At 33.7% G+C, this 26,409-nt stretch overlaps 1 protein-coding gene and 1 pseudogene across 21 annotated transcripts; one reads left to right on the top strand and one right to left on the bottom strand.

Annotated features, from left to right (window-relative positions):
* LOC107022897 overlaps positions 1 to 1,885 on the top strand; it is a 3,428-nt pseudogene extending 1,543 nt beyond the window's left edge.
* Positions 1,886 to 4,024: 2,139 nt separating this feature from the next.
* On the bottom strand, positions 4,025 to 25,743 carry LOC107021209. Of its 21 annotated transcripts, none has more exons than XR_003578914.1 (6): positions 25,574 to 25,743; positions 24,536 to 24,678; positions 15,218 to 15,315; positions 13,470 to 13,503; positions 11,053 to 11,130; positions 4,025 to 4,644 (listed from the first exon to the last, which is right to left on the bottom strand). XR_003578914.1 is itself a non-coding variant. In XM_015221819.2 (5 exons), the coding sequence occupies exons 2-5, from the start codon at positions 24,571 to 24,573 to the stop codon at positions 4,505 to 4,507; spliced, it is 354 nt and encodes a 117-aa protein (XP_015077305.1). In that variant the 5' UTR covers positions 24,574 to 24,678; positions 25,574 to 25,743; the 3' UTR covers positions 4,025 to 4,504. The 21 variants fall into 21 exon arrangements, 6 of the variants coding, with proteins under 6 accessions (XP_015077305.1, XP_027773602.1, XP_015077306.1 ...); XR_001457003.2 differs by lacking the exon at positions 4,025 to 4,644 and adding an exon at positions 5,694 to 6,254 and having other exon boundaries at positions 13,470 to 13,521; XR_001457002.2 differs by lacking the exon at positions 4,025 to 4,644 and adding an exon at positions 5,694 to 6,292.
* Between the last annotated feature and the right edge of the window lie 666 nt (positions 25,744 to 26,409).

Raw genomic sequence — 26,409 nt, 5'->3', positions numbered from 1 at the left:
ATATATATATATATATATATATATATATATATGTATGTATGTATGTATGTATGTATGTATGTGTTTGTGTGTGTAAACTTTATGTTTGTATAATTGGAATGTGTATATGTATAAGAGGAGAAAGAGGTGAGAGAGAGGAAGAGAGGAGAGCGGCACCCCTAATTAGAGTTAAAAAGAGGTTGTGAGTGGTAATTAATTCAAACTGTAACTATGTTAGCTAATTAACTAGTATATATTTGTTTATGGGCAACTTTCACAAATAGCAAACAAAAAATTCATATTTGTATGCTATAGCAAAGTTTGCATAATTGCGCTCCATAGCAAACATAAAACTGTATAATTCCCTATACATATACAATTGTATAATTCGCTGGCCTAAATTGTATAATTCGCTGGCCTATTTCGCTGCAATTGTGTAATTTGCTTTGCATACAGTTGAATCGAATTAAAATGTATGTATATTGCATAATTATAAGTGTATAGCAAGAAGATATATGTTTTTCTCGCTTTATACAAAAACAGAAACACAATATATACACTTCTGTTGTATAAAGCTAGAGAAAATTGTATTTCACTGCAATTGTATAATTCGCAATTGTATAATTCGTTGGCCTTTTTCTCTGCAGTATTTGAAGTAAAATGTTTGTAAATTGTATAATTAAGTGTATAACACGAAGATATACATTTTTGCATGTGTATATACAATTTTCTCTCGCTTTATACAAAACAGAAACAAAATTATACACTTCTGTGTATAAAGCGAGAGAGGCGAGCGAGAATGGAGAGTGGCGAGCGAGATTTTTGGGAGAGAGACGCTGGCAAATTTTAGCTAATGTTTGCTATGGAGCACAATTAAATCAAACCTTAGCTATTCCATTTAATTTAGGTTATTAGTTTGCTATTATATACAATTTTCCCTTTGTTTATTCATGTAATTTTTCCTTTATTTTAAGGATTGCTTAACTTCTTATTTTCATGCTTATTCAAAAAATAATCTGGTTTACTGAGTTATTTCTATTGTTTATTTAGTAAGAGTAGATTGATTTTTTAATTTTTTTTATTAATAGTATTGATATAGCTAAAAATAATTTCATTAAGTTATCGAGACTCCTTCAACAATTTTTCCTTGATATTTAGTACCCAAATTTCATATTTTAACTTGTGCACGAATTTAATTTTACTAATTTTATTTATTTGATGTAGGATATTTTTATTGCTGGAAGTGACACTTCATCTACAGTTACTATTTGGGTATTATCAGAAATGATGAAAAATCCAAATATTATGGCGAAGGCCCAAAAGGAAGTGAGAGAAGTGTTTAGGGGAAAGAAAAATTATGATGATGAAGAAGATTTGGAAAAATTGACATACCTAAAATTAGTGATTAAGGAGACATTAAGATTACATACACCAACTCCTCTTCTAGGACCTAGAGAATGTAGAGAGCAAACAAATATTGACGGATATACCATACCTCTTAAAACTAAGGTTTTAATAAATGCATGGGCACTTGCGAGAGATCCTGAAAATTGGTATGATTTGAAAGTTTTATACCAGAGAGATTTGAAAACTCTTCATTTGACTTTATGGGAAATCATTTTGAATTTATTCCATTTGGTGCCGGAAGAAGAAGGTGTCCAGGAATGCTATTTGGTTTAACTAATATTGAACTTCCTCTAGCTCAGTTACTTTATCACTTTGAATGGGAATTACCATATGGAATGAATCCAAAAGATTTAAATATGACGGAAACATATGGATTAAGTGGATGGAAACAAAAAGATTTGTTTTTAGTTGCCACATAATTTGTTCCTTAATTTACTACGCTTCATGTGATACGGACTTCAATTTTATTTCTCAAAAGGCATTGTTTTGGTTTAAGAATGGCAAAACTTGATAGAATTTTCATTTAATAAAAAAATCTGTTATTTAATCTCCTCGTTATTGGGTTTGTTCTGAATTAGACAACATGTATCTAGAAACATCTATATGTCTCTTTCACCTTTTGTTACGCCTTTAAGAATGGTCTCTTACACTATGTTTGGATCATTGTTATCTATTATATTGTATTGTATTGTTACTATATCTATAATGTTTGTTTTGATTGTTACTTAAAATGTATTATATTGTATTGTTAAATTTCGTTGTTACGTAACAATAAAAATCTCTATTTTATGAAACAACCGATTTGGGGTGTTCCCATTGTTACTTAATTTCTTTTTTCAATTATATCTTTACATAATATTACAAAAATACTATTTTACCCTTAACCTTAATTATTTAACCGATTTGGTGTATTCCCATTGTTACTTAATTTCTTTTTTCAATTATATCTTCACTTAATATTACAAAAATACTATTTTATCCTAAACCTTAATTATTTAAATCTAGTCAAACATCCTATCCTAGAATAATTAAGTATATTTTAGTAAATTTATAAATTACAATATAACACAATCAAATCAAACAATTAGAATATTATTAAATAACACCAAACAATACAATTAACCAAACATTGTATCTACCATACAACACAATAGAATAGAATATAATACAATACATTATGAAACAATGATCAAAATAAAGTGTAAGTGTTAATCATGGACATAATTAATTTCAGTTGCTAGAACTTCCCACTTACTAACTATATCATTTCTTAAAACTATTTTTATTTTTTGAAATAATAGTTTTAAGAAATGATTAAGCTAATAGATTATGTGATGAAGGATATTGTTGATGAAAAATTTAGAGTAATTTCCCTAAATAGTTACTCGTGTTTGGAAAATTATCTAGAAATATCACTTATGTTTGTTTTAGGACTACAATATCACCCAACTTTATCTATTTTTTTCAAACTATATTTGACACAAAAAATACATTATTTCTCTCCTATTGGTATGCCATGACACCCTAGCCATGGCACGCTAGTAGGAGAGAAATAATGTATTATTTTGTATCAAGTATATTTTGAGAAAAATAGTCAAAGTTGGGTTGGGTGATATTGTAGTCCTAAAACAAACATAAGTTATATTCCTAAGTAATTTCCCAAATATGAATGACTATCTAGGGAAAATTAACAACGATAGGGGTAAAATTAACTTTAGTTTAGCGGCAAGTGCAAAGTCAACTAATAAACTCAAGTTAAGGGGTATTTTTGACCCTTTTCCCCTTTTTTAGATATGGTACGTGAAATTCGAACTACTAAATGTATCAATTACAAAGAAACTACCACACAATAGTATATCGATCTCAAATCTAACGTCTTATGAACAACAATTACTTATTTAATATATCTAGTATAAATAAAATATTTAGCAATTTAAATGATATACATAAATAGTAATGTATTGACAAATTTATCCATCTCGAAAATACAATTCAAAAAACGATAACATAACATCATAAAAGGTATGAATAATCCATCCGAGCTATGTATCTCTTTTGTCTCTTTGTATGTTCTATCAATGCATAGCGAATACACTAAAAATCTAGACTCGTATTTTTTCACCTCAACAATGTATCTGATTTATAAATTTTTCCTCAACTCATCGAACTCTAATTTAGTCGCAATGACTGATTTGAGATTCACAAAATCAACATTTTGACAATAACAATTTCATCACTTTAGTATCGTTTACCTCCCCTCACATTCTTAGATTCCGAAATGTCACAACAAGTTCATGATGTATTAGTACAATTTTTTGACAAGTTAGATTCAAAAATTGAGAGATTTTTTGGGGAAATGGGAGAAGAATTTTGAATTGTTCGATGAAAATTAAACACCTTATGGGCAATCTTATGGACAATCTTTACTACTTCAATGTATATGGTATGAATACACTACTTAGCATATTACTAATTATTTTAGAAATAACAATATATCATTAATAATATATATCCATTTCGTGATCAGAAATTAAAAATCAACTACACAATACAATACATGTAATTTCATATTTTTTATCATAAGATCTCATTATTATGAAGTTAAAGTTAATGTATATGCACAATTTTATGGGCATGATACATAAATATAAAAGTTGATACATATAAATCCAACCAGTTGCTTTATCAATATTGTGTTCTACTTTTTCGAATTTGACATATCATATACAAATATATAGTCAATGTTGATAGAGGAAGAAAACGTCATAGAGGCGGTGGCAACAGCCTCACGAAAACAGAGGCTAAGAGCCCTCAAAGAAGCTCAAGAACTTCTTCAAACCCCTGACAATGATAGTAACAAGACTAGCGAAAATATTCATAATGTATCTTTCAAATTTTCGATAATTATGAATTAAAATTGGAAGGACCTTAAATGAACCAGGATAAAAATTTTGAATATCAAATTTACAACAATTTTGAATCAAAATTAAAAGAATTTTCGATTACTGGGAGAAGAATCTTGAATCTCAAAATTTTCGACAATCTTGAATGAAAATTGAAAGGATCTTCAGTAAAGTTGAAAATTCAAAAGGAAAATGTTTGTCCAACAACAATTCCATCACTTTTGTATTATTGATGACTCACTTTGCTTACTCAAAATTTCGATAAAAGTTTTTGAATCAAGTCTGAAAGGTTTCTTCATTGAACAAGAGGAGCAATTACAAATTTTGAATTTCTTTGTTCCATGAGGATTTGCCTCTGTATCATTGAGAGTGACAAGAAATGTAAGAGTAATTTATAAAATTTAATTAGATTTTCAGATTGTGTTCCTTTTTTAGCGCAACAAAAAAATTCTTCTTGTATTAGAATCAATGTATCTAGATGATGAATTAATGTATCCGAATGGTGACTTATGAATCGGGATGGTACAGATTTTAAGGATTATTGCAATGAGAAAAAAAATAGGAATAAAATGTAATTTACTCTTTACACTATACTCTTTACACTACGAGAAGATTATCGCAATGAGAAAAAAAAATAGAAATAACATGTAACTCTTTACACTATGAAATTTATGTAAGTTATATTTTTAATAATTAACTTAATTAAATCATTTTAATTTTTAAAAGTTTCTAAAAACAGTCCTTCTAAAATATTTTATAGAAATCAATAATCCAACCACATAGGAAAAGGAATCCTAGTACCGAACACACTTTTCCTACTTTCACCTCTATAAGAAAAAATATTTGTAAAAGTTTTCCTTTTTGGATTTAGGATTTTAAAAAAATCCAAATCCCATTCAAAGTAGAAAAACTTAAAGAAACAGAAACTCAACAATAAATACAGATAAATTAGACATAACTCAATTGCATTACTTGACTGCAGTAATTACTCCCTTCATTGTTGATCCCAATTAGCAAATTAAAATGGTGATTAGCCGTCTTTCAAAAAAAATGACGAAAATAAGAGGAACAAGAAATAACAAACTTATCATGAAAGAGGAATTTTCTTCTATCATTGAATCACTTCCTAAGGAGTTACTTACGGAAATTGTTGCAAAGATTGCTTCTACTTCTTTTAAGAATTATATCAATGCTAAGCTAAGGTATATATTTATTTATCTATGTATGTATCTCATAATTCTATAGATCTTTCTGCGATGAGCAATTGCTGTTTTTTTCTAATTGATTGATATTCTAGTTGCAAGGTTTTTCATGAAGTCGCAAATGAACGACATGTATATCAGAATGCAACATTGGCAGAGTTTTCAATAGAACCTTCGTGGGAGAAGGAAAATCAAGAGAAGATAAACAAAGTCACTTCATTCTTGGAGTTGTGCAGAGAATGTGGGAATCCAGAAGCTTTATATAGAAAGGGCGTGGTAAGAATTAATTTTATGTACACTTCATATCCAACATATATTTAAAGATAGCTTTTCAATGATAGATTTTTTCATTGAGATTGGTACTAAGACTCCAAATGTGCTTTTACTATTTTCAGATGGATTTCTTTAAAGAAGATCAGCCAGAACTTGCAAGTGAATTTCTGAAGAGAGCAGCAAAAGGAGGTCACATTGGAGCATTCTATGTGATTGGCATAATTATGGTCTTTATGGGGGGTGAATTTAAGCAAAAAGGAGTAAAGTTGATTGGCAACATGAAAAATACAAAGCAACTAAGGAAGATAACAAGGGAGTGTCGAAAGAAGTTAATCGAAATCTTGACACATATTTGGGTGAAAAATCCTGTAGTGTTGGAACAAAGACCCAATCGTTGCACAATTCAGCATCAACGCATTCGCAGGAATGGTTGGCCTCATGATAGTGAAGATGAAGACGGAGATCTGCATGTTCACTGTGATGCTTGTAGCTGCGATGTTGAAATTGATCATATCATCAGTGTTTTACCTAAAGTTGGCATGTATTAGCTAGATGACTTTATGCCCTTTTCCTTACTTTTCTATAATGTAATACTGCGACTCTAAACTTTGAGCATAATTTAATTTTAGTAGTGAAATAAACCATCATTGGATCAACCTCAAGTACTAAATCAATAACTATATCTTTTGGATTCAGTTTTCTACATCGATACAAATGTTTTCTGGAAATACTAACAGTAACCATTCTGATAAAAGTATTATGCTCTTTGGATCCACATAAACCGATACAATTCTGTCCTATTAGCATTACCAGTCTTTAGCAGGCTGAACTTTTTTTCAGTCAAAACTCGTTTGGTAGTGTCATGCTTCGAAACAAAAAACACCTACAGGATAGTTCAATACAGGCTACAACTCAATGTGGTATTCTTTTTTTTAAATTAAGGTAACATTTGCATATCAAACATCATCTCAACACTGGTACCCAAAATTTACATCATATCCTCCCTCCACAGTCCATCTTTACAAGGACCCTAGAATGTCTACAATAGCCACATGGTCATCTACATTACTCTAAACTACACCAATAGCAAAAAGTGATAATGCAGTTCATCTTAATCTTGTGGAGGGGTTGCTCTTGTTATCAGAACTCCTATCTTTCCATATGGTCCACCAAATAACTGCTTGGACAAGTTTTGATCTACTCTTGTCTTGCTGCCACTGCCCTCCATATTCCAACTTTCTAGAGTCTGTCCTATTCTCTGAAGCAATTAAGCAAATTCCATAACTGGCCAACCACTTTACAATGTAAGAACAGATGGTTACACCACCACCAAACAACATTGCACATTTGTATTCCCCTCTTCCTAAGATTCTCTTGTGTAAGTACAACCTCTTTCGCCACCAACCAAGTAAAAAGTACCACTTTATCGGGTATTTTAACTTTCCATATAAGCTTTCCAAGGCAGAAATTTAAAGTGGAATTCTATCTGATTCATATTTCTATATGCAGAACTACCAGTGAAAAAACCTTTGTTATGGCATTTCCATTTAAGAGTGTCTTCTCCTTCCTTGAATCCTAAGAACTAATCAAGTGTTCCATAAACTTCAGCCAATCTTTCCACCTCCTAGACTCCACCAAACAACATTGCACATTTGTATTCCCCTCTTCCTAAGATTCTCTTGTGTAAGTACAACCTCTTTCGCCACCAACCAAGTAAAAGGAACCACTTTATCGGGTATTTTAACTTTCCATATAAGCTTTCCAAGGCAGAAATTTAAAGTGGAATTCCATCTGATTCATATTTCTATATGCAGAACTATCAGTGAATAAACCTTTGTTATGGCATTTCCATTTAAGAGTGTCTTCTCCTTCCTTGAATCCTAAGAACTGATCAAGTGTTCCATAAACTTCAGCCAATCTTTCCACCTCCTAGACTTGCATCAGTCTTTTGTAGGTAAGGTTCCATCCATGTTCAAACCAAACTGCATAAAGAGTTGACTCTTGTTGGTTCAGGTGATGAATATCTCGGAACAAGCGTTTGAGGCTTCCATTCCCTAACCAGTTATCTTTCCAAAGCCTGATCTTCCTCCCATTGTTCACATTACATTCAGTCTTTTCATAGAAGTCATGCCTAAGTTTCTAAGTGATCTCCACAAACTGGTTCCATATGTGAATGTCACTTCCTTAGGGTTCTTCTTTCCCATATTTGGCTTGGAAATGGGAAGGACCCTAAGGAAATGATATCTACATACAGAACCAGTTTGTGGAGATCAATTAGAAACTTATGGTATGGCTTCTATGCAAAGATAAGAATGTAATGTGAACAATCGGAGGAAGATCAGGCTTTGGAAAGATAACTGGTTAGAGAATGGAAGTCTCAAACGCTTGTATGAACCAACAACAAGAGTAGACTCTTTATAAAGTTTGGTCTGAACCTTACCTGTAGAAGATTGATGCAAGATTGGGAGGTGGAAAGGTTGGCCAAATTTTTTGGAACACTTGATTAGTTCTAAGGATTTGAGGGAGAAGACACTCTTAAATGAAATTGTCATAGCAAAGGATTATTCACTGTTAGTTCTGCATATAGAAATATGAATCAGATGGGATCTCAAGTCAACTTTCTGCCTTGAAAGCTTATGTGAAAGATTAAAATACGATATAAAGTGGTCGTTTCTTGGTTGGTGATGAAATAGGTTGTAGTTACACGAGAATCTTATGAAGAGGGGAACACAGATGTGCCCAAGATGTTGTTTTCGTTAGCAGGTAGCTAGGCAAGTAATCATATGTTCTTACGTTGTAAAGTGGTTGACCAGTTGTGGAATTTGTTTACTAGCTTCAGAGGTATAAGTTGGACAAAAAAGGGAGAACATGATAGGCTCTAGAAAGCTGAAATATGAAGGGCAGTGGCAGCACAAACAAGAGTAGATGAAAAATTGCCCCAGGTGTTATTTGGTGGACCATATGGAAAGAAAGGAATTCTAGGAATTTTGATAACAAGACAACCCTCTGTACAACATTAAAATGAACTGCATTATCACTTTTTGCTATTGGTGTAGTTCAGAGTATATAGATGACCCTGTGGCTATTGTCGACTTTTTTGGGTCCTTATGAAATTGAAAGGGGTATCTAGGGAGTAGGGATAATTCTCTTTTTTCTTCTTTTCTTTTCTTTATCTTTTGTTTATGCCTGACACACAAGGGTGGAGGGAGAATATGTTGTGAATTTTGGATACCAGCTTTGAGCTGATGATTGATATACAATTGTTACCTTTATCAAAAATATACTTTAGAATTAGCAAGCAATTCAGACACAAAAAGATGTACAGAAGTTCTCTTAGAAAGTATTCAAATCACCCCGCACACCTGCCCACAGCGACCAGAAAGAGAGTATAATTTTAGAGTTGTGAGGTCATCAAACGTTTCTGACAACGAAACACAAAAGAATACCAGCCAAGCTAATTAGCAAGATGTACAAAAGATGAACTCCAGTACGACGTTCGTGACATTCATGCCTAAGAAGCTCCTGGGCAATGATTTCAAATAGAAGCAAATGATGAAACCATCTTAGCAAAAATGTCAAAACAAAGATGGAAAATTTTCTTTGTGCACACCTACTAAACTCAAACAGTTGTTACAAGAAACTCCAGATATAGGGCCCAAGGTTTGCTATGAAGTTCCCAGCTTAGGCCAAATCACCGACTTATGGTTATCACACTAAAACTAAGTAGTCTATGAACTATTTTCTGTTGATTGCACTATAAAGTTTCTTTAAGTCAACTTGGTCCACATTCTGAAAACACATTCTAGTCTCTAACAATTACCACCTTCTAATGGACCTGTTTACTGCTATAACTGGGAATTAATGACCTTCAAGCTACCGTGCACATCAAATTATCTGGAACTTTTAAACTACTAGACAGAAGAAGGAAACATCAATTTACTTAAAAACCATTGACCAGTGATGCAGAAACACAGGGAAGACGCATTTTCTTTGATTGACGCCCTAACACAGTCTCCTTCTGGAATAATACGAATGCTAGTAGCATTAACATAAACTCCTCCCATAACCATTGCTTCAAAGACCAGGCCTCTCGGGTTCACTTGGAATATCATTAATAGCAGCAGGACTGTTAATGGGTTTATAACCTGGAAAGACATGTTAACTTTTTGTCTTTGGAACATGGCTCACTGGAAATAACACTACCACAACAACATACCAGCGTAGTGCCACAATACTTTTCAAAAATAATATAAATCATTTTCCCTTATAAAAAATGTCAGCCCAAGGGCTATGGAATTCCATTTGTGAACAAATAGCCAGACTAGTGATATGCCCATTGCGGTTAGTTGGGAAATATCTAGAAGCTTAACATGGACGGTTCTTCATTAGGTAATCTAGAAGTTGGAGGTATGGGAGGGGTTTTAGCGATAGCAACAGCAATTGGGTTCTTGGATTCACGAAAGGTGCTCCAAAAGCTACTAACAACATGACTGAACTTTGCGCCTTGCTCTACAGATTGAGGATCACTGTGGAAAATAAGTACATGCCCCGATATATTTAAAATTGACTCCTTAGAGGTAATTAATCTACTCCTTAAAAACAAAGCCCTTACTCTACTATAATGGATGAATGCAGGTTATTGACGGTGATGCTACAAGCACCTGCCTGACTCACTGCTACAAAGAACAGAACCACGTCACGGACTTGCTAGCTAAGGAAAGGGCAAAGAAGAAACTTTTTGGTAACACATTTTTGTTTATAGTTCCTCTTGGTTCGCCTACGATGCTTTTTTTAAAAAAATTGGTAACTTTGTGTATTTCTATCAATGTTAAGATCATTCAGTACATTGGTTGTACTTGCACCATATTTACATCAAAAGACTCTAAAGAAACTGGAGCTATTATCTCTTATAGGGAGCTTAATACATCTAGAATTTCCCCAATTTCTACAGAAAGAGACTGTCTACACCAAAAAATAAAGAGCACAGTATAATTCAACTTCATCTGTTGGATAGAGTTGCTCCTATTTTCGAAACATCTAGAATTCCTCTTTTTCCATATTGTCCAGCACATATAAGCCTACGATGCTTTTTCAGTTACACATATTAGGAACTCCTTTTAAAAGATCCATCCCCGTTATCTATTCCAATCCCGGCTTCATATATATATATATAGTAAAAGACTCCAGAGTCTGTCTAAACCCTGTATTTTGAATTGATGCCTAACTATGTTTAATATATATAGAGAACCGTCTATTAATCCAAAGAAAAAGAAAGAAACATCAGATACCAGGTCTCGGTTGAGCTTGGCATTTTGTCGAAGAATGGAATCTCTCTCTTCCATAAACCTCAAAATGAGATCTCTGGCCTGCATTACAACCAAGAAATAACTTTTGTATCAAAATGAGATTATCAGACATCTATCTGCTATCAAGGTCGGAAATTTGAGAGAACATTAAGTTTGACACTGGTTTGCTGAAAGAACGAAACCTGTTCCCTATCACTTCCCAAATCCAAAGATAAATGTTGAGGCATAATGTGTTTCTGGTAGAATAATCAAGTATAGACAGTTCTTATTCAACAATTAGCTAATGTGGTATGATTTTAATATGTCAATTAATGACCAGTTCACATTTTCTGATCATAAATGGCAATGGAAAGCAAAATTCAGAAAGCACCTTCAGGATTTTGTACTTCAGTCAACAGTTGAACTAGTGACAAACATGACGAATTCTTGAAATATAACTCACTTTTAAGGATTCATCTATGTCTCTTTCACACATACCCACAACTCAGTGATGTTCCTCAAACATTCTGTCTCTAGGGCATGAATTTTTGATATAAGAATATCAGCACATGGCAAGTAGTATATATTTATTCTCTTATATTTGAAATTTTTTTCACTCAAAATTATCCTACTTTTGGCACCAAAACCATGGTCAAGTTCTCAATACTCCATCTCTGACTCTTAACTACGCCCTACAAGTTTCTGAATGCCCATTTAGCTTTATTATTATCAGCGGACTGACTCAATTCCTGTAGGATCATGTTACAGGACAAACAATTGCATAGGGGATGCAAGTCAAGAAACATTTTCTATCTGCTAGAGGGCTCATTTCACTGCATTACTACTGGTCATCCTCATTCTCTTAACTTCGACATATAATTTCTGATTTTCCTCCATAACAACACTAGTTTGCGACTCGTATCAATTTGGAAAACAAAAATGTACTTCTTCCCAAAACAAGACAGTAGTAAATTTTCATCCCTTTTAGAACTTGTCCACCATGATTACATTGGACCAAACCTATAAGTTCTAGTCTAAGCTCATTACTGTGTTACAATGATTGACGATTATTCCAACTGCACTGGAATATTCCCAATGAAAATATCTTCCAAGCTGTTTTACATACTAACAAAATTTCGAAAACTACAATCCGTTAGGAGTCCCCATTTGTATCGTAATAAGAGACCATACCAAAGAGTATCTTTACGAGTCAGTTCAGAGATTCATATCGTCCCAAGAGTACTTCACTCATCTTCTCCTAATTCTCTACAACAAAAGTGGATAGTTAAGTCCAAGAACGATCACCTAGTTGGACCATCCATACATTACTCCATCACCATAGTGTTCCTCTTCAGTTTTAAATAAAACTAGCTCTTGTTTTCAGCTGATCAACTATATGCCTTCATCAGCTCCACAAACCAAATACTTTGTTCTGTTATTATCCTAAAAATCTTTTGTATAAACTTCCGCAGAGTTTTTAGGAGTACATACTTTGAAGAAAAACTTCAGAAACTGTTGCAGCTTCGATTCTCAACTCTCATATTTGTGAATACTGTTTTCCAAGGCTATTATAAGCCATTTAATTTTTTTTTATAAAAACAACTAAAAGTGAGAGTTGAGATTCGATCCAGGGTCACACGTAAGGGAAGTAGGATGCAACCAACATGCAATGAGCCTTCTTTTGCATGCTAGTATGCAAATTCAATATATATACTATTTTGCTTGGTATATATACATATATACACATAATTTTTTTCGAAGCTAACAGGTGACGAGGACGCCCACCCTTCCACGTTGGTCCGCCTCCGATCATCAAAGGAATCAAAATGAGGCTCGAGCAAGTGAAATAAGTGCATTTGGTACATGTCCCAAAGTGTTAAGAGGCAATAAACTGAAGGAGTTCGAGTAAAGTTAAAAGGCAGTTTTAAAATGGATCACTAATAAAAAGTTTTTTAAAAAAATAAAAAGGCTCAATTGTACATTAGTATATCAGCAAATATTTAGAGCTTAGCAGAAATCAATTTCAGCCTCAAGCAAAGGTTTGCAATTCACAAATTCAATAGCGAATTGATGAGTTCCACATATTTTGGGGGAGTCTTTGAAGAACAATTTAGAGCATATAATTTGGGATCAAAGATGATAATTGTATGAGAGCACACAAACATAAAGGATGAGAATTGTTGATTTGATCACCAAAAAGGTGTTTTAGCTTACTGGACATCACACTACTAATAGAGACCACAACATCACACTACTAATAGAGACCAAAAGTGGGTTAGATGGAAGTAAGGGAAAAATACTTGGAGCAAGACTACTGAAGATAATAGTTGACTTTTTGAAAACAAGCATGAGATGCTACAAGTGTATCAATCTGAGTGATGATATTCACATAATGCAATGCAAGACCAGCAGATCCCAACCTCTGGTTGTTGTTTTTCATAGATCTCTCTCCATCTGCAAGGATCAACAACACTATGGTAATCATGATACCACAAACTTTCCAGACTAGTCAATAAACCATGTGCAGTCTAGTCAAGATTACAATTAACTTGATACATTGTGCAAAATCAAAACAGAAATTTAAGATGATGATGATTCAACAAAAGAAGTCCGCCAAGTGTCTCTCATGAGTTTCTGTCCCCCAAAATGATTCCAAACATACCATTACAAATGGGACCAATGAAACAGCTCACGAGTTGTACAATCAGAATAACTGTAACATCATAGACAAGTATTGAGCAATAAGCATAGTCTGCGAACTCTAGTACTGTTGTTCGAATAACTAGTAGCAGATTACCCAAAAATTTAACCAAGATCAAGGAATCTCCCCTGACCACTAGACATGCTTCAACAACAGGAAACCATTTGTTGTCAACAGAAAGCTTGATAAGATGTTACATCAAAGTCAAGATTAGACAAATATTTGGTAAGTTTACGGTCACTCTACGATCTGAAAGAGTTTCCTCGAGCCTGGCATAGTAGGTTTTGCATAGTGATTCAGAAGTTTGGCATAAGTTACAATGAAACTGAATTCACAAGAATAAGTTAAGAGGATGTTACATCAAAGTCAAGATTAGACAAATATTTATGAAGTTTGCGGTGACTCTATGGTCTGAAACAGTTTCCTCGAGCCTGGTGTAGTAAGTTTTGCATAGTTATTCAGGAGTCTGGCATAACTTACAGTAAAGCTGACCATTTTCTCTTATACCAGCATTCTGACCCGAATTTTTGCATTTACTTGGTGGTTTATGTTGACAATATAGTCATCACATGCAATGAACAAGATTGCATCACTAAATCGAAGCAGAATCTCTATTAGCACTTTCAGACTAATGATCTAGGGAATTACTATATTTTCTTGGTATTGAGGTCACTTATTATGTATCAGGTATTTACCATTTCACAACGGAAGTATGACCTAGAGATACTTGTGGAGACAGGAATGACATGTTCTAGATATACTTAGGAGACAGGAATGACAGGTTATAGACCTATCGACACTCCTATGGATCCAAATGGTAACCTTCTACAAAGATAGGGGTAGCTCCTTAGTGATCCTGCAAGATATAGGTGGGTGGGTGGGTGGTAAGTTAAACTACCTCACTGTGACTAGACTTGATGTTGTTTTTTCCTGTGAGTGTTACAAGTTAGAGAATAGACTCTCCATGCAATATTCATGGAAAATTGAATGGTTGCTGCGCTAGTTTTTTCATGTTTTTTAATAATTCAACATAAAAGTTCAATTTAAAAAAAACGAGGATCTCTGAAGACACAGAACAAAAACTTGAATGCAAACATTAGTTAAGAAAGTAACAGAAATATCAAATTAAGAACCATTACTCCTCCAACCAGCCCCTACATGACAGTAAAAAATCACCACAAGAGAAGTTAAATTGAAGGTTCAAATGCATGCCAGCACAGCCAAATGCAGCATGGATTTCCAAATGAAGGAAATGCACGATGTCCACAAGTTTCACCGTTACCTTCAGTAACGAGTAAACCAGTTGGTATACTATTCAAAGAAATTTGATTAATAAATCTATAACAGCCTAACCATATCATGCTAAGAATATGTATCATTAACGGGTCCACTGAGAAATAGGAATCGAATTACGATTATGTAAATTCAAGAATTAAAGAGATATATAAAGCAGCACTGACTTGCTACCTTTTCTAATATCTTGGACCAGAGGGAATTCTTTTTCAAATTGTTGACATGTTTCCTTTGACTTTTCAACTCTGCCCGTAAAATTGCAATGGTATCTCCTACACAAACGAAAAAGAAAAAGATCAAAAAATACAACAACAGCGGAGAAAAAACTCACAGATGCTAGTCTCTATAAAACCTAACATCATTGTTGATCTGTCACTTAAATTAACCTTCCATAATCAACATGTGTTAAATCATTTTCTTAGGTAGTTGCATGAAAAAAAATTAATTTTGTGAAGCACAAAGTAACCAGTGATTAAGGAGTATCATTAAAGCAATCAAGTAATGAGCTCTCAAGTCTCATCCTCATAACCAGATTTATATCACCCAGACAAAATAGTTCCTAATATTAAATGGGTGGTCAGAAAGGAAAAGATTCTGAAAGGGGGTGAGCTTTAAAACTACTCATTACTCATGATGTCTACGTCTAAAACCATGTCAGTTTATTCATTATTGTAAAAAGAACTAAAAACAGAAGGATCAAACACTATGGTTGACTAAACCTAAAAGTAAACAGAATAAGGAGTAAACAAGCATCTTCAGCCAAATACATGAAAAAGAATGAATTGATTAGCTATGTTTCTCGGACTTTTCAAAAATGCTGACGGATGCATGTTGAGTCCTCCAAAAGAACTGCACTTTTGGAAGTCCGGAAACAGGTGCAACACCATTTTTGGAGAGTCCCAGCAACATAGTGGATCAGTACAAACTCGAGTCCGGAGCCAAAAGGGCAACATTTAGACGGTCTAACAAACACCGTCTAAATTAGGAAAAAAGGAGCAAGGCGCGAAGTACGATGCGCCTTGCAAGGCTCAAGGCTCGGACTTTTCAAAAATGTTGCCGGATGCATGTTGAATCCTCCAAAAGTACTGCACTTTTGGAAGTCCTGAAACAGGTGCGACACCATTTTTGGAGAGTCCGAGCAACATAGCGGATCAGTATAAACTCGAGTCCGGAGCCAAAAGGGCAACATTTGGACGGTCTAACAAACACCGTCTAAATTAGAAAAAAAGAGCAAGGCGCGAAGTACGATGCGCCTTGCAAGGCTCAAGGCTCATGCGCCTCTTTCCTTCCCCTTTTTTAAGTTTATGTTGTAATGTTTTACTTTTAGTTAAGTTAAGTTCATTTTTTTTTAGTTTTTCCTTTTAATTTTTGTTTTTTATTTTGAAGTTGTTCCTATTTATTTTGCATGTGATATTTATATTTTTTATAGCAAATTAATCAATTTTTTAGGTAAGATTTTATTAATTCAAGTTTGAAAAATATCAAAATCTTGCCATTTTTAAAAAAATATTACTATAAAATATATATTTTTGGTTTTTTCTTTTGAATAATTTGCTAAAATAAAAATAAAAATAAAAATCACATTCAAAATAAATAGGAACAACTTCAAAATAAAAAACAAAAATGAAAAGTAAAAACAAAAAAGACAAAAAAAAAAGAAGAGAAAACTAACTAAAAACAAAACATTAAACATGAACAAAAAACAAGAAAACAAAAGGAAAGAGGCGCGGGAGCCTTGCGCCTTGTAAGGCTACGCAACCGTGCGCCTTATAAGGCGCGCGGTACTCCGCACCTTGCTCATTTTTCCTAATTTAGACGGTGTTTGTTAGACCGTTTAAATGTTGCCTTTTGGTAATCACCTCGATTTTGTTGTCCTTTTAGAATTTTTGGCTAATTTTCTTGCCTTTTAGGCTCCGACTTGTATAAACTCCCTACACCTGGTTGAGATATTTCCCTGGTTGTCGCCACCAAAACTTCTGTGCTATGAGAATAGAAAACAACAAATTAAACCAGTTGAAACAACTACTGCAAGCTGACTGCTCTAACTATTGCCTATAGTTCATTCTACACCTTTCCCTCATTGCCAAGGGAAAAATATGGAAAAAGCTCTATAAGGCCATCTTTTGGGCAGCATCCTGAACAATTTTGTCAAAGGCGCGCTTAAGCGTTATAGAGAGGCTCAAAGTATGTTGAGCGCTCGCCTCACTTCATGTGCGCTTCAGTGTCATCATCAAGAATTTAAGACATATTTTTCCTTGCCAACAAGCCCTTTACGAAGAGGTGACACCAACCAGTTGAAATTTCACTTTTAAGAAAAAATCAATTTTGTTGGTTATATATTTGTTATTCATGTTTATAATTATTAGGCTTAGACTAAACATATATATTTGTATTTTTTTTCCCTTTGTGCCTTTTTGTTAAATCTCACATTTTATTTGCGCTTAAGACCCCAACAGACCTTAGAGCTTTTTTTGGCGCTTTTAACCTTTGATAACGTTAATACCTGATCCTGAATAATTTCATAATACTTTTAAGTTTGTTTGGAGGTCTCTAACTAGACCCATGAATGAGAATAGTACCGTGGAAAGGTATACAAATATTTACACGTGTTTGGAAAGTGTAACAAGGTTTCACTCCCAGGTAGGTTCATGCCCAAAGAGCCATGACAAGGCTTGGGAGGAAGATTGAGGAAAGCCACAATGGTTTTATGCTCCAAGACACGCTCGGCGATGGGCTCACATCCGAGTCCAACTGCGAGAGGTTCGGTCTCTATATATACACTAGATCATGAGTTTTTTGCCATTTTCAAATTTCAATATTTGGGCGTGTTAGGAGAACTAGAGGGGCGGGGCTCGGCCAAGGTTTCACTTAGGATATCTAAGGTGAGATTGTTACCATATTTTGTGTTGAATAAAGTAGATTAACGCTAATACCAGTCAAACATTCAAGAACTCAAAAAGGAAATTGAGTAGGTTTTGCAACCAAAGGTAATTTCTACCTCTTGAAACTTACTTATTTAATGAATACAAAGTAAATGGTTAAATGCTATTTATACGTGTTGAAAGTGGTAGGATAAAGGTATTAAATGAAACCCTAGGTTGCCATTAATGTATGTTACTGGGGAAGACACTAAGTAGTGACCTTGTCTATTTTTTTTAAGAATGGCAACAATTAATCTATATATCCACAGGTATCACTACATCAAAATATGTAGTCCCCCTTCAAAAGTATTACAACTTACAACTTGAGCATCAATCAGTTGTTCCTTGAATAGTCTAATGTCAAAAGTATCTTTTATTTGAGCTATTAATTTCTGTTTACACCAAAAATAAAACAGAGCTAAGTTGCTCTGCTCGTCTTCAAAACATCTCCTATTCTTTTCTTTCTACATTGTCCACAAAAAGCATGCAGGGACAATCTTCCATCTTCCTTCCTTTTTGGTTGCATTGTTTTAACAGTTTAGCGATCCTTTTATGTTCCCTGGCCTCACCACTTAGTCCTCCACAAATAAATGAGTATCTTGCGCAACTGGTCTGTCCAACTTCCTTCAGTATCATTGTAATATCGCCCGGTAGCTTTGTTTCCCGGAGACACAATACATCTGCTTTCCATGTCTATTTAAATACGTGTTGGGATATAAAGACTCCAATAGACTATTGAATGCCAAGGATGGATGAATTTAATAGGGTGATTATGCACCTTCAGTAGTATTTTGGGCTTGGTAGTCTAAGTTTAAGACCTAAATAGACTATTAGAGTTTAAATGAACTACTCTTGATACAAATTAGATTTACAGTTAGTGGCTTTGGGAAGTTGAAATTAAATTCGGGAAGAGTACTGAGGTATGTAGAGATTTATTACCTCTTTGAGCTTTTTCTCCAAAATGTGTCCGAAATGGCTCAAATATTTGATTCTATAAGTGAGTCCTAGCTTGTGGGGACGAGCGGATTAGGATTGCATCATTATGTTAATTACTAAAAGTTTCACGCCATTTTGGTTTATGTTTTCTGACACCTCATATATGTATACTTATAAAAGCTAAATGATTTGAAATAGCATTTTGTTTGAATTCTGAGTTTATTTCTCTAGTGATATCTCAGACCCCAGTCTTAACTCACAGATAAAGAACAATGTTGATCCCTTTCACTCTATTTGAGTGCCTTTCCAAATCCACCTCCTTTCTGCTACAAGAAACTCAAGTTGATGCACAAGGCTTCATAATCTGAAGAATATATCCTCTTCTGTACATAATTATAAGCATAATAGACAAGGTGTACCACGTCAACGAACTCGAAACAAGGTCCGACTTCTTGTTTGTTTTTTTGTCTTTCTTAAGTGGATGGTTTGGTTTAACTGGTCAGCTGAGAGGATATTTACTTGTTAGGGAAATGGCATGACTAAAGGGCTTTAGAAGCATAAAGCTTATCACTTGGATGCTGGAATGCAGGTTTGTTATTTATGATAGTCAGATGAGCAAGATATGTAGAAGATAGGGCTTTGCCTCTTCGTTCCCTTTTGCCTATGCATGATGCTCATTGCTTAAGAACAACTATCTAATTCATTTGAGTATTGTTGTTACACAAAATAAGATTAGAGTTGTCCTTTAAGCTTTGTCATCAATTTGCCAGAAGGTTAGCAGACAAACTTAAGATGTGCTGCTAAAATAAACCACCACATAACAGTCTCTCTCCCGCTATGTTTATACAATGGTCAGAAAAAAGTATACAACTAATAACTAAAGATAAAAAGTACGATTTTTCCATGACGTGTAGGGCGTCAGCCTTACAATGGGGAAACATCAAAAAATTCGCTCATGATCAAGTTACAACCTAAACTTTATGGCCATACTAAGCTAGAATAAGCTGAACAAGAGTGAAGCAACTACTTTCCCAACCCACAAACTATAAGTGAAAAAAATTACAAGCATAAAGTTCAGTAAAGTCTTATGCTCAACTATTCAAGTGAGGGGATGCAAAAGGTCATGCATCGACTATTACTAATCAAAAACAAAAGTCAATAAACCTCAACACTCCTCCTTTGGAGTTGCTGACCGGGTGTGTGTAGCAATGGTGCAAATTTTTGTGTGGACAGCAGATCATGCCTAGGAGCAGCTGGACAGTTCATAAAAGAAGTCACCAGGTATAAAAACATGTTTCCGGAGAAGAGGAGTTATAACTGAGTTAGCTGCAATCCATCGAGAATAACTTGAAAGAGTTTATTAAAGAGGGAATTAAAAAGCCACCCCTATCGGCATAATATTAAAACAATGTTTAACTCCAAAACAGCATGTGTCTATCATATTTGGCTATTTGCTAGTAGTTTTTATCAACGTTACTCAACCAGAACAAGATAGAGCAGCTAGCTGCAGCAATATTAAAAGTTAAGACGATAAGATGATCAAGTGTCAGAGAACCCAAAGTTAGAAAGATGACGGAGTTATGGTTCACTTCACTCATAAATAAATGGTACATTTCACTCTTATGCAAATTGCAAAACTTCATAATAAAATGGTTCATTTTACTGTGATATAATTGCATTATATCATCCCTCACAAAAAATAAAGCTTTTAAATGAATTGGAGTCTTGCAATCAACTTGAAGACAATATCGAAGCTAAAAATCATAAACAAAATAGTCATCATAGCAACAGAATTTCATATTTATTTGTCAAATTCAAAAACCATTTTTTTATTGCTTTATATCTATTTTACTCTTATTATTAAGTACTAGTACTAATCATTTTCAATTTACTTTTCATTTTTCAATGAGTGAGATAACTTATAATAAGTCAAAGTAATATAATAAAATTAGCATTTTTTTATTGGTAGTCAAGAAGTGGGAAAAAAAGAAGGATGGCGTATTTTATTTGAGGATTTGGGTCTAGGAGGTATTTAAATCATGATTTAATTGGTACTCATTAGCGGAGCCACCTTAGGTGAAGGATAGTCCGGTGTACACCCTTTGTTGAAAAATTAGGTAACATACACAGGTTAAATATTCAATATTATAAATGTATATTTAGTTTTACTCTCCTCACAAAATTTCTAACTTCACAGTAATGGAGTTTCTTTGAATATATATACATTAAAGACCACAACAAGATTACATGCTTCTTCTTTACAAATAGTAGAATGTCATTCACAAAATGACATATTCCCTGTGTATATATCAATGCTTTTGGTGACTGCAGTGGTACTACAGAAAACAGCAAGACATCCTAACCTTTACAATGGGGAACATCAACAGATTCACTCATGATCAAGTTACAACCTAAACTTTATGGCCATACTAAGCTAGAATAAGCTGACCGAGAGTGAAGCAACTACTTTACCAGCCCACAACTATAAGTGAAAAGAATTACAACAAGCTAAAAGTTCAGTATAATCTTGTGCTCCACTAATCAAGAGAGGGGATGCAAAAGGTCATGCATCCAAAATTGCATTGATTTAACTGATCAGAATGAGATTAAGCAGAAAAATTAGCACTCCATTTCCAAAAACAGCAATCACAACATATCTTTATATAAACTAAAAGTCCATCAGATATAAACTTCACAAGAACTAACTAATAAACTTCACAGGAAATAACTAACTGTAGCGTACAAAGGACAAAAGAATCCGACAAACAGAAGGCAAGTAAGAATGTAATAAAGATATAAATATAATTTGCTCAATCACCAACACAATAACACGGTGCTAAGTTAACAATCAAGAGTTTGAAGAAACTGTGAACAGGTCTAGGGTGCCTTTTACGTTCAAACATTAAGAGTACACTTCTGCAACTAAGTCATCTGAACAACAGGTCAACACATGAATATCAAACTAGAAAACATTTGATAATAGGACAAATCACCAAAGCAAAGAGATGCATCCTCTTAAGAAATAAACCCAGCAAAATCAGGTAATGTTTAGGTTGGACTTGGTCAATAAAAGTGGGAAGTTTGAGAAGAAGTTAAGAGGGTTTACTAATAACTGACTTCTTTCGAAATCCTTTAGCAATTGGTTTCGATAATCATGCTACAGTAATCATTGATTCCTCGACTCGTGCTGAACTAGGATAGGAGCCTAAATTTCCAAGCTTCAATCTGGTCCCTGGAGTTTCAGATTAAATTGTGGCAGGAGTTCTATTCTTTTGAATTATTGAAGAAATGTAGGTGAACTTTCTTGGAGATACTAAGGAAGTGGCTATGGAGATACACTCAACTGGATCAGTGCCTATGAAAGGAAGTCATTATTGACAAACATGGAGCACCGAGTCACTGGTTCTCTAAAGTCTCAACTGAACCATATAGGGTTGGCAGCTGGAAAAGCATAAGCAAGCTATGAGAGATGTTCTCACAACACAAAGACCTGGTTGTGGGGAATGGCCAACACATCTATTTCTGTAGATATAAGTGGTCGGGGAACACCCTTCTAGAGGTTGCCTACCCTGAGATATTCCAGATTGCAAATCAACCAGGCGCTGAAATACACCAACACAGGGATGGAAACTCAAGAAACCTCAATCTCAGAAGAAACATACAAGACTGGGAGATGGAGGAGTTGATAAGCCTTTTACAAACACTTCACAATGCCACAATCAACAGCCTTGAAACAGCACATATTAGATTCATTTCACAAAAGCTGTCGCAAGAAACATAACAATTGAGCATCAGCATCACCGAGCACTTTAATGAAGGCACTCAGTTCACATTCCAACTAGCAGCAAACATATTTGTTTATGTCTATTTTCACATAGTTAACCGAGCTTATCCCACACTTGATTCATGACACATAGGTGATGCAAGTTAGCATTAGTATTCAACATATGGCTCTAGGTGATAACATAAACCCTATTTCACATGTCATAACCAAAACATTCTCAACAAACACACATGATTCAAATTATACCAACACCTGCCTCAAATAGTTTGAAGTAACTCAAGTAGGCCAAAACATGCATTTATGGTTCATATGAAATTGACAGTCACACACAATGTTTACTGATCAACTAGAAGTCACATAAGATCATATTATATTTAAGCTCGACATTTCTTAAGAAAACAAATCATATTCTGTATCTCACTTAAATAGCCCATGTAGTACCATATTAACCTTAGTGAAGCAATCAGAATAATGTTTGCAAGCGTAGGTACAGTTCATACTCAGAAGAGTTTATCCAGTTGGGAGCATCTTTAGTTAGAATAATATGACAAAATTGTCAAAAGCTGACTCCATGTACGCTACACTAACTCGCAAATAAGCTCTTAATATTTTTTGGTTACTCATGTATCAGATAGCTAAAGCACAAATCTTCATCTGATGACTGTTGTGGTACAAATATATTTACCAGTATATTTATTCAAAAGTTATATATATATATCTTCATTTTTGACATTTTGGTATTCTATGGGGTGATTGCACTCAATATGATGGAATTTGAAAAAATTCACAGAAGTTAACATGGTTATTAATTTAACAGGTGAAATTCAATTTAAACTTCATCCTCGAACAGCCTAGTGCAGGAAGGAGAAACAAAATCTTGACAAGTCAAAGTCCCCCAAATCTTAATATCAGTGACTATTCAAAGAAGAGAACCACGTTGAAGGTCGACATATGGGTTATTACATTAAGCTTTATATACCGAAAAGAGTTTCTTTGTGTGGTAATAGCTTTGCGCATTCTATTGAATGTTTTAACATATGGAAGTACGTATGCACCAGGACACCAGAAACATGTAACTAACAACATCTTGCTATGACACAAAATTCATAGTCCAGATAAGAGATCTAGCTGAAATTTATTTACACATCTTATTGTCAACTACTTCTGACAGAGTGGGAGCAAATGTTTGAGAAATTTTAACCATTGAATAATCCTCGAGACAGACTCTATTTGGCATCAAGATCATAGTACTCGGAGAGGACCTTAGAGTACTGCTATATGGTACTACTAAAACGAGAAAGAAGACTAGCACATTAACACCATTATCTCGTACGATCTACCAATATAGTTGATCGTATGACAGTGGCTGATTAGAATGCCCTTGAGCTATGATACACAAAAATAAAGGCAAACATGTACAAAGACATGGGTTCCAGAAGATTGAGGAGCTCCAGCGAGCTTCCGTGTCCACTTACCCATTTTAGTTTTAGACTCTTTAGATTTCTTTTTGGAAAGTTGTGATTCCAGTTTGTATTTTGTAAAGTGGATTTGGTTTTGTTTTATTAAAAAAATGGTTCAGCAGCCCGTCCAAATTTAACTTTTTTTTCAAAAAGAAATAGAACAACCCATTCACCTTGCTTAAGTTATAGAAAAGAACTCCTTTGGAAAAAAGTTTAATGGAAACCACTAAGCCGATAAATAATACTCATACATGAACCATGAACCTCCCTGAATACTCGATTAGTTAGTTATACCAACAACAACGCTCAATGAAGAAAAAGAGAACAACAAAGATATAAGATTCACCATACAACCAAATTCATTAATACATGTACAAAAATAAAACCTTACCTTGATGAGAGAACAAGAAAGAATGTGTTTTTTAACATCAACAGCAGTTGAAAAGAGCCAAACCAACAGACCAGCAGGTTTGATGAGTGATGAGCAGTGCTGAGGGTAATTTGGATTCCTTTTAACACAAAAGTGTTTTGTGACTGCATAATAAACTCCCAATGTTAAATAATTTACTAATTTATTACAAGGCAGATCTCTCACGATAGACGATATATTATTGAACTGGTGAATCATAATGGATCTTCCATATATATTGCACAAACACATATCAAAAATCTAGCAGCAGGGATGGCAAATGAGGTGGTGCGGGGCAAATCTGCATAAATCCTCGGATGAACCTGGCCCCGCATAAACCTCAAACAATTTTCTGCTTGTAACAGCAACAATTCTTCATGATAGACATACAGTTGAAGATATAAATGTAAAATTAAGAAACTTTTGTTGATATTCAATAGGTAAACACAGGTAGAACATATGTAATAAGATAAACATTTTGATTACAATAACACTCTTGGTCAGAATCAAAAATAACTTTGGCCAATATAAGTTTCAAATCATATTGTAATTCATTAATTATCATAAACAACAATTTGGTTTGAGGCTAATTTTACAGTAGTAAGGCATGAACAAGAATGTAGCTTGCAAATTCAATAACAAAAAGTGTTACCAATTAACGAATTCACATTACATAAAATGCTGAGCTCTAACAAACAGAAATCATTTGATCGGAAATTAACAAACTGGGCAAACATACAGCACCACCTTCATTCACACTTCCTCACCAAAACCTAACCAGCGTACCCACCGCATCCTGCATATTTTTTTAAAAAAAAAAAAATTGTACCCCGCCGCCGTCCAGCCCCTGCAAAAGCTCTAACACATACGTTTCCCACTAACATACTCAAGAGCACGACATCAATCAAAAAGAAAAAAGCAACCGAGACGAAAAAAATACAATTCAAATTCAGAATTTGAAAAAATACGATCAAACATTCCACAAAACAATTTATAATTGTATAACGACAAAAATTTTACCTTGAGAAGAGAACTCCAAGATTACGTCCAAATAGTACCAATGGCAGACTAGAGGAGAAGACTGATTTTGTTACTATGCTATCAAATCAGAGAAATCTAAAGGAAGAGTCGTATCTACTTTGCTGATTTTACCCTAACATAACTGACACATGCTTTGCACGAACCAAATCAATATATATATATAAATGAGATCTTCATTCCGCCTATGTGGCAGCCTCAATGATCAGAAAAATATTTCTATTTTTTTAAAAAAATATGATTTTTTAAATTATTTCTTACACAATAATTTTATGTGTATATATATTTTACTATTAATTAGTTATTTAATGATAATTACACCTTCTTTATATCAAGGAATTTCAAAAGGCTACCATATTGCCTCAAACATAAAAAAATTATTTATATAATATTTTTTTCCTAATGTCCGTTTTCTACATATTAGTTTTAAAGTTTATATTATTAAAATTTTTTAGTTTTTATTGTTATTCTTCATTCCGCCTATGTGGCATGCCTCAATGATCAGAAAGATATTTTCTAATTTTTTTTAAAAATATGGATTTTTAAATTATTTCTTACACAATAATTTTATGTGTATATATATTTTACTATTAATTAGTTATTTAATGATAATTACACCTTCTTTATATCAAAGGAATTTCAAAAGGCTACCATATTGCCTCAAACATAAAAAAAAATTATTTTTATAATATTTTTTTCCTAATGTCCGTTTTCTACATATTATTTTTAAGTTTATATTATTATAAATTTTTTAGTTTTTATTGTTATTATAATTTATACCTTCTATTTTTATTTTTATTTATATATATATATATATA

The sequence above is a fragment of the Solanum pennellii genome, chromosome 6 (genome assembly GCF_001406875.1).
Source record: "Solanum pennellii chromosome 6, SPENNV200".
Classification (NCBI taxonomy): Eukaryota; Viridiplantae; Streptophyta; class Magnoliopsida; order Solanales; family Solanaceae; genus Solanum; species Solanum pennellii.
Note: the sequence above shows the minus strand (reverse complement) of the source record. Positions and strands in the feature narration are given on the sequence as shown.